This window comes from Mandrillus leucophaeus, unplaced genomic scaffold (genome assembly GCF_000951045.1).
Source record: "Mandrillus leucophaeus isolate KB7577 unplaced genomic scaffold, Mleu.le_1.0 Scaffold336, whole genome shotgun sequence".
In the NCBI taxonomy this organism is placed as follows: Eukaryota; Metazoa; Chordata; class Mammalia; order Primates; family Cercopithecidae; genus Mandrillus; species Mandrillus leucophaeus.
Window position 1 is genome coordinate 2,081,673 of NW_012103543.1, and position 9,680 is coordinate 2,091,352.

Here is a 9,680-nt window from a genome sequence, read left to right on the forward strand (position 1 = left end):
GTATTAAGTGAATGTTTTCTAATGCAGCATTTAACCTTGTGTAATGATTATTTTTCACTACATATTTTTGAGAGTTTTTTTTTTTTTTTTTTTTTAGTGGTTGCCCTTAGGTTTATTGTATACATCTTAACTTGTTAGAATCAGCTTCAAATTTATACAGGCTTTGTTCCAGTGAGATGTAGAATCATTATTCCTATATACCTCTATTTCCTTTCCTCCTTTTTTGTGATATTAGTGTTATATAATATCTATTAATGTTACAACCCCGAGCATATATTGTTATAATTATTACTTTACCATCAGTAGTTATTTCTTCTTTTTTTTTTCTTTTTGAGACGGAGTCTCGCTCTGTTGCTCAGGCTAGAGTGCAGTGGCGTGATCTCGGCTCTCTGCCAGCTCCGCCTCCTCGGTTCACGCCATTCTCCTGCCTCAGCCTCTGGAGTAGCTGGGAATACAGGTGCCCGCCACCACGCTCAGCTAATTTTTTGTATTTTTAGTAGAGATGGGGTTTTACCATGCTAGCCAGGATGCTCTTGATCTTCTGACCTCATGATCCACCCGCCTCGGCCTCCCAAAGTGCTGGGATTACAGGCGTGAGCCACCGCGCCCGGCCAGTAGATATTTCTTTAATGTAGCACAACTTTCCTCCCATCTCCTCGTTTGTGCTGTTATTAGCAAATACATTATATTTCTATATATTAACCGTCCAACGATACATTATATAATACTATTTTATGTAATGGCTGTTAAAATCAGGTAAGAGAAGAAAGAAAACTAGGCATTTATAATGTACTTTATAATTACATAATTACCTTTACTCGTGCTGTATGTTTTTAAATATAGATTTCAAACTATCATTGGTGGTCATATGCTTTGAGTCTGAAGGAAATCCTTTAGTGTTTCTTATAAGGTAGACCAGCTAGCAAAACATTCTCCGTTTTTATTTATTTAGGAATGTCTTCATTTTGCCTTAATTTTTTTTTTATTTTGAGATGGAGTCTCTCTCTGTCGCCCAGGCTGGAGTACAGTGGCGCAATCTTGGCTCACTGCAAGCTCCGCCTCCCGGGTTCACACCATTCTCCTGCCTCAGCCTCCTGAGTAGCTGGGACTACAGGCGCCCGCCGCCTCGCCCGGCTAATTTTTTGTGTTTTTAGTAGAGACAGGGTTTCACCATGTTATCCAGGATGGTCTTGCTCTCCTGACCTCCTGATCTGCCTGCCTCTGCCTCCCAAAGTGCTGGGATTACAGGCGTGAGCCACCGCGCCCGAACAATTGATTTTTAAGAAAGGAAGCCTCACTCTGTCACCCAGGCTGGAGTGCAGTGATGTGATCATAGCTCACTGTAGCCTTGACCTCTTGGGCTCAAGCAATCCTCCTCCTCAGTCTCCTGTGCAGCTGGGACTGCAGACATACATTAGCATCCCTGGCTAACTTTTTTCACTTTTTGTAAAGAGACAGGGTCTCGTTATCTTGCCCAGGCTCATCTCGAACCCTGACCTCAGGCAGTCCTCTTTTGGCCTCTCAAAATGTTTGGACTACAGGCATGAGCCATCCATGCTCGGCCATTTTATTTTTTTATTTTTAGCTTTTAAAATTTCACTATAAATAAGCCATACTTATAAAACCAAGTAAAATAAAATAAGTTTGTATGACTTAGAAGTAGAAGAGAAGAGGCAGAGGAGATGAGAGAAGTTGGTTCTAAATTCTTCATCTTACCAATGGAGGCTTAGCGCTCAATTTTCTAGGGTTAACGAAACGTAAGTAGAGATGTAGAGTTGCAAGTTGTGGAGAAAGCTAATGGAGACTGTAGGATGAGCTGTATTTGACCATAAGTATCCGGCGAGGAGAACAACCAAGTAGGGCCGGTCGCAGTGGCTCATGCCTATAACGTAGCGCTTTGGGAGGCCAAAGTGGGCGGATTGCCTGAGGTCAGGAGTTCGAGACCAGGCTGGGCAACACGGTGAAACCCTGTCTCTACTAAAATACAAAAAGTTAGCCGGGTGTGGCGGTGTACACCTGTAGTCCCAGCTACTCAGGAAGCTGAGGCAGGAGAATTGCTTGTACCTGCAAGGCAGGGGTTGCAGGGAGCTGAGACTACGCCGCAGCACTCCAGCCTGGGTGACAGAATGAGAATCCATCTCCAAAAAAAAAAAAAAAAAAAAAAAAACAAAAACAAAAAATAAGACAAGGCTTGGTGTAGTTGAGTAACATTCACGCCTATTGCAGCAGAAACCTAAAGTACTGTCTGAGACTGATAAAGTAAGATATTACAACACTGAAGATAAGAAGGACATTGACAAAAAACAGACCAACTTTCACCCTAAATAACAAGGATGTAGGTATGGACCCAATCACCAGAACTATAAATAGAAACTGTTCAAAGTGGTACCCCTTAGGGATCAAAACTAAGATGAGGCCGGAAAGCACTTCTCCTTATCATAAATCCCTGAGGTGTGCTATTTATTCTTCAAGCAGATTTTATAACATACTGATTCAAAAACAAGTAGTATGATACCAATTTCAGTTTCTACTAATGTCATCCAGTATGGCTTTGTCCTTATTAGGATGAATGAAACTACTTTCTAAACACTAAACATTTCTAAATTCTCTCTGATGCTATTATTTTGACATAAGGGCATACTAATTGCTCCTGAAAAGCCAAACAATTGTTATCTTCTCTAAAAACTGTATTACCTAATCTTGGATGTCAATACTGTTATTTGAAAGATTACATAAGGCAGTTTGGCTAAAACTAAAGAACTGTTACATCAGTTCCAAAAGCAGGACAAGGAGATTTACAAACACACCTACCACCTCAAAATGGACCCTTTTGCCTATAATTTATGTATTAAATGGATTCAAGTTTTGTTCCCAATGAGATGCTCAATGTTAGTAAACTCATATATTTAAAAAGGGCTCACCATTCGTTGACAAACTTGAATGCCCTTGGAGAACTTTTCCAAAGCTACCAATGCAATGGTACAGTGTTTGCTAACCCACCTGAGATATTAAGATTTCTTTTCATTGAGCAATCACTCAGAATTTTTTTCTGGCCTACTTTTTTTGACATTATAATATGTTCTTCTCTTTGTCATATTAAAGAAATTAGAAAATACAGGGCCAGGTGCGGTTGCTCATGCCTATAATTCCAGCACTTTCGGAGGCCAAGGCAGGCAGATCATTTGAGGTCATGAGTTCAAGACCAGCCTGGCCAACGTGGCAAAACCCCATCTCTATTAAAAAAAAATTAAAAAAAAAAATAGTGGGGTATGGTGGTGCACACCTGTGATCCCAGCTACTCAGAAGCTGAAGCACGAGAATCACTAGAACCTGGGATGTAGAGGTTGCAGTGAGCCAAGCTCATGCCACTACACTCCAGCCAGGGCAACAGAGTGAGACTCTGTCTCAAATAATAATAACAATAATAATAAAGTAGAAAATACAGCACCATCAAGTGACTGCTTCCAAGTCTAAGTTCTATCTAATGAAACCACATATTGGTCACAACTCCGTGAGTCCAAAGAACAAGTTTTGAAGAAAGGGCTTGTGATTGAATTTAGATTGTATGATATTGGGGTAATTCTCTTTTCACATTAAGTGCTTTGTGGACGTGACTCTGATGGGCATTATAGGGTCAATAAAATATTAGCTCTTCCTGCCCCCATCGTGGTGCTCAATAAAGGCTGGTTGAATTCAAAGCCCAGCCTCCTCAACCTACTGGTGAATGACATGAAAGAGTTAACACTTTGAAAATTGACATGGCCCTGCAGAATCCCTCCCAGATTTCAGGAAGCACAATTGTAAAGCCCAAACTGCCAAGCACAGCTTTCCTAAACCTTAGTAATGGAGGCCTTTTGTGCAGATCTGGAAGATTAGATAGTTTATAAGTATGATATAGATTCTGTGGCCAAATGAGCTGCAGAACAATTCTAAAGCCATTATTCCTCTTTCTAAATAATTCTTCCCTTTGAAAGAATTAAGTTATTTTGCTTGGAAAAATTAACCATTTAACCATTAATCATTAATTTTATGTAATTTTTCTTAACTGATTAAAAATACTGAATTTATTGTTTTTCTAAGTCTTTGCCTTAAGTGTAAGAAAAAAAATGGATTAAAGTACTAAGTGTGACTAGCCAGATATTTTTAAAAATTGGTTTAATGCCTTTTACTGAGTTGGGAAAAAAAAAAAAAAAAACTTAGTAAAAGCCTTAGAAAAGTTCATAGCTAAAACTGAAACAAGCCCAAGAAGTGACTATATTTGCATAACTTGATCTGTACTTGGAAAAAAATTCCACTGAAGACAACAGTGGAAGCTTATCAAATCAGAATTTTACATAGATTTTCCATAGCCCTACTAAAGAATACTGACTCATTGGTCAGTTATGGTGAAAATTTAATGGAGCGCTAAGAAATGCATGAATCAGAGTGTGTTTAGCGGTTCCATTGCTTCAGTATGAAAACTACATTAGGCATCCAGCTTCCCTAACGCTTTCTGAGACCAATTCTAGAGCACTGTAGTAATTAATTCTTCAGCATTTCATGTGGAGCCAGACCCTGCCACTGAATTAAAACCCCTTTTATTTTGCCCCGGTCATGAAAATCTCAGACATTATGTAAAATTAGGATTATTGGCTGCTTAGCTGGTTTTATATTTTTCAAGATGGCAGTTAACCTGCAACTGAATCTTTTCTAAGAAAACGATCTTCTATAGGATGAATTCTAAGGCAGAACTGAAGGTACTAGCAATACTACTTAGTGAAGTTGAATCTGTAGAGGGTTAATTACTGTCTACAACTCAGAAAAGTATTATACAACAGAGAGTAAAAGTCTGAGGCAAGTCTGATTTAAAGCAGGGTCCTAGTTTTACTCCTAAATCCTAAGAAGTTCATATTCTATTAGTAATGTGTATGCTTTTGCTTCATGAAATTTCACCTTCTACAATTGGTTCAAAGTGCCAGCTAATTTTTCAGATATGTTCCCTGTTTCAAAACAGACTGAAACTGATAGATTGCACAGTTATAAATTATTTAAATGCTTATCTTTTGAAGTAATGCTGAAAAAATTAAGATCTGCTTTGCCCTCTTCATGAGAAATGATTGCTTATTAAATCGCCTCTCGATTTCTATAAAGATTAGCCAGGCTTTCAGGTTTCTTCTCAGCGTTACGCATTTCTTTTCACCCAATTTCAAATTCTTTCTTATACTACATTTTCAAAAAGTACACATAAGCTAGAAAATTTGAAAAATACAGAGAATAACGAACTTCATGCATATGTTTTCTTGTTTTAAAAAAATCTATTTAGCCTTTATATTCTATAAGGTAATTTCCAGTTATAGAAATATACTAATCACTGGTTCTATCTATCCATCCATCCTTTCATCTGACACACTAACAGTGATAACAATAATGAATAATAATCATATTAATAAGCAGAGGGCATTCATAAAATATTTACTTTTGTTTCAGAAACTCTGTTGAAAGCTTTACATAGGCTATGTCATTTATTCCTCTCAATGATGTATATAAATATCCCCATTTAACAAATGAGAAAGCTGAGGCACAGAGGAGATCATAACTTGATCAATGTCAAAATGAGTGACTGGCAATCCAATTAGTTTAATGCCAGAGACCATGATTTTCTACTCTGGTGGCAATCATGTATTCTTACAATCATCTATTCTACCCTTTACATATATTTGTAAAACTACCTAGTTATTTCAGTTTGGATTGAGTTTTTGGACTGCCAGCTCTCAATATCCATACATCTTCATGACACTAGTTTGTCTTAGACATTCTTCCTAGCAGTAACTTCAGACTATGACTAAGGTGATCAGATAACCTTTTAACCAAATCAGGACATTTCTGATAGTGAAAAGGGCTGAGTTGGTAAGTGTGCTGGTTCATACTTACTAAGTCCCAGGTGTGAACTGGAACCACCCAGGCACAGGAGTACATGGAATCATTCTAACAGGCCACTAGGATATCCTTTCTCTGTTCCTAGTGCAGAACATAGGTCCTCTGAGGGCAAAACCAGGTATATAGTTCAATGACCCCATGATACCTCCTTTATTTTTCTCAGGATATGTTTTCTGGACAGTTATTTTTCTTCTTTGTTATAGAGTAGAAAATTTAATAAGCAACCTAAGAAGAATAAAATATTCTAATATTCCTTTAGAGCTGATTAGCTATGAACACAGAGGCACATTCATTTATCACAGTTATTGTACAAGTATAAAATGACCTGTACCTTTAATAAGTCCTTTCTCTTGCAGAGTTTTCAGGGAAGGTCTTCGGGTAATAAACTTCTTTAATCTGCTTTTAACTCGATTTTTGTCGCTTGTATCGGAAGCACTATGATGCAGTCTGAACACTGAAGATTTAAAAAAAATCAGAGGCTTTCAGTAAATTTCTCCTTTATGATTATTACTTTATGCAAATCTGACTAGAAAACAGTAGTTATGAAACAACTACCTGAATTAATAGCTCGGGCTCTTCTGTCTAGAACAAGCCATGTGAGTAAAATTTGCCCACATGAAAGTATTAGTCCTGTTACAGCATGAATGTACAATGAGAATGGGATTAGTTCCATATATTCACAATTTATTTTCACTTTCATTTCCTTATATTTAACGTAACCTTTACATGGATAATTCCATGTGTTTATACACAAAATTATGGTCAGAGTAAGGGAAAAATTCATCTAAGCTACAGGAGACAACTCTTTAGCATTGCCGATTTCAATTAAACAGGATTATATACTATCCTTAGCTTATGCAGGCATTTCTGAAGGTCCTGCTTGCTTGAATAACTTTGTCAATCTTCTTTTCTATATTAACCTGAAGTGATTTATTTTTCTGAAGCAGATATTTCTTACTTTCCTTATTGATATATAATTACTATCAGTTCTAGGTGAAATTCAGAAACATAATTTGCCTCAAACTTTTTCCATGTCTTCATTAGTCCCCTCTCCTCTGCTTCCTATTCTCAGATTTATCTTCAAAGTCAGGTGTGTAAAATTCATTCCTGAACAAATATTTGCTGAATGTCTAATAATCAGGCTTCATGCTAAAGGCTGTGAATTCAGGGATGAATATCATACATAAGGTCTGGGTTTTCATTAAGCACAGTCTAAACACATTAAAGATGTCTTCTTCCTCTTCTTCTCCTTATTTTTAGACAGATTCTTGCTCTGTCACCCAAGCTAGAGAGTAGTGGAGTGATCACAGCTCACTGCAGCCTCAGCCTCTCAGGCTTATATGATCCTTCCACCCCAGCCTCCCAAGTAGCTGGGACTACTGGCTACACCTGACTAATTTTTTTGGTTTTATTTATTTATTTATTTATTTATTTTTCCTGGTAGAAATGGGATCTCACTTTGTTGCTCAGGCTGGTCTCGAACCCCTGGGCTAAAGTGAGCTGCTCACTTCAGCCTCCCAAAATGCCAGGATTACAGGTGTGAGCCACTGCACGTGGCCCAAGGTGTCTTATTATTAGTTACAGATAGTAATTTGTTGTGCCTGTAGATAAGATACATATCTTAACTGAACGCTCCACTGCCTTCATTCAACTGTTGACATAATGTGAGGGTTTGGGGTACTTTATTAAGTATTCTTTTTAATAAATGTAGACATGCTTTTGAAAATCTATCTGGTCCAGGGAGAGAGAAACCTCGCTATAACTGGCAAAGTAAGGCAATTTTTGCATCCTCCTTTCCCTGCCTTTGACTACAAAGCAGGCCCAAACTTGAGTTAGTAAAATGGGGAATTAAGGTGAAGTTCAAGACTGAGAATGACAGAAAAAGAAAAATATCGTGCTCATCTCCTAGCTGGGAGAAGGGTGGAATTTTATTTTTCAATCAAAGTTTGGATCATCACATGAGACTAGGTGCTGTAAATTACTAAACTGAGACAATTTTTGCCACTTGAAAATCTGTAATACTTTATATTACTTTAAAGTATTGCTTCCCAAATTTTGTACTATTGACATACGAGGGTAGACAATTCTTTGTTGTAGAGGCCTGTCCTTTGTGTAGGATATGGAACAGCATCCATGGTGTCTACCCACAATATGCCAGCAGCACGCCCTCCTTAATTATGACAATAAAAAAAAAATATCTCCAGACATTGCCATAGGTCCATGAGGGTGGAAGTTGGGGTACAGAATTACTTCCTGTTGAAGATCATTCCCTTAAACTGATTGGAAAAGTTATAGGGTCGTCTGAAGTTCTCATTTATCAGTGGAAGGTCTATCCATACACTGAGAAAATGTAAAAGAACTCTGAAAAAAAATCTATATATCTGGCCGGGCGCGGTGGCTCAAGCCTGTAATCCCAGCACTTTGGGAGGCCGAGACGGGCGGATCACGAGGTCAGGAGATCGAGACCATCCTGGCTAACACGGTGAAACCCCGTCTCTACTAAAAATACAAGAAAATTAGCCGGGCGAAGTGGCGGGCGCCTGTAGTCCCAGCTACTCGGGAGGCTGAGGCAGGAGAATGGCGTGAACCCGGGGGGACGGAGCTTGCAGTGAGCCGAGATCGCGCCACTGCACTCCAGCCTGGGGCACAGAGCAAGACTCCGTCTCAAAAAAAAAAAAAAGAAAAAAAAAAAAATCTATATATCTATAGCATATCTACCATCTATGTATTTGTCATGAGCTATCTATTTTTTAAATGAATTGGTAATAAAAGGTGGACAGCTTCCCAGCTATTGGGCTCTTAAGAATGGACACAGGAGGAGGAACACCACACACCAGGGCCTGTCTGGGGTTGGGGGGAAGGGGAGGGAGAGCATTAGGACAAATACTTAATGCATATGGGACTTAAAACCTACATGACGGGTTGATAGTTGCAGCAAACCACCATGGCACATGTATACCTATGTAACAAACCTGCACACTCTGCACATGTATCCTGGAACTTAAAATTTTTTTAAAAAATTAAAGTAAATTTTAAAAAATGGGTTCTATAAGTGTGAGAGTAACAGATGCCCTCAGCTCTCAGGGTAATTTAGGGAGGACCAAAATAGCCCGAGTCCTTGGGGCAGTTGTACTGTATATTCTTTGGCTATAAGCAGTTTCCACCGGTGTGTTATGCAAGTATGATTGTCTCTGTGTAGTTCAATAGTTTGAAAAGTACCGCTTTAGATTTGTGCTGTCCAAAGTATTAGCCACTAGTCAGTTGGGGCTATTGAACACGTGACATGCAGCTTGAGCCGTTGGTTGAAATGATAATTTTTACATGTTTTCAGCTAAATAAAATATCTTGCTATTATTTAAATAGCTTCTTTTTACTTCTTAAAATATGGCTACTAGAAGATTTTACATTACACACGTTTCATGTTGGACAGTGCTGGAAGATAAAAAATAAACACAAATTGACCAACTTCTGTATACATGGCAGTGCTGGGTTTAATTGTTGTAGATAAAATGTATATGGCCTGTGTAATTATTTATTTTTTACTTATTTTAATTTAATTTAATTAATTAATTTATTTATTTTGAGATGGAGTCTCTCTCTGTCCCCCAGGCTGGAGTACAGTGGCCGCATCTCAGCTCACTGCAAGCTCCGCCTCTCGGGTTCAAGCCATTCTCCTGCCTCAGCCTCCCGAGTAGCTGGGACTACAGGCGCCCGCCACCTCGCCCGGCTAGTTTTTTGTACTTTTTAGTAGAGACGGGGTTTCA

The 9,680-nt window shown here is 38.5% G+C and overlaps 1 protein-coding gene across 1 annotated transcript in view; it reads right to left on the minus strand.

Annotated features, from left to right (window-relative positions):
* The window catches only part of ARHGAP15 (Rho GTPase activating protein 15), a 642,246-nt gene that overhangs the window by 262,436 nt on the left and 370,130 nt on the right, over positions 1-9,680 (minus strand). Inside the window, exon 9 of the mRNA XM_011988707.1 lies at positions 6,248-6,370. Within this exon, the coding sequence (XP_011844097.1) occupies positions 6,248-6,370 (123 nt within the window). The remainder of the gene's footprint in view (positions 1-6,247; positions 6,371-9,680) is intronic.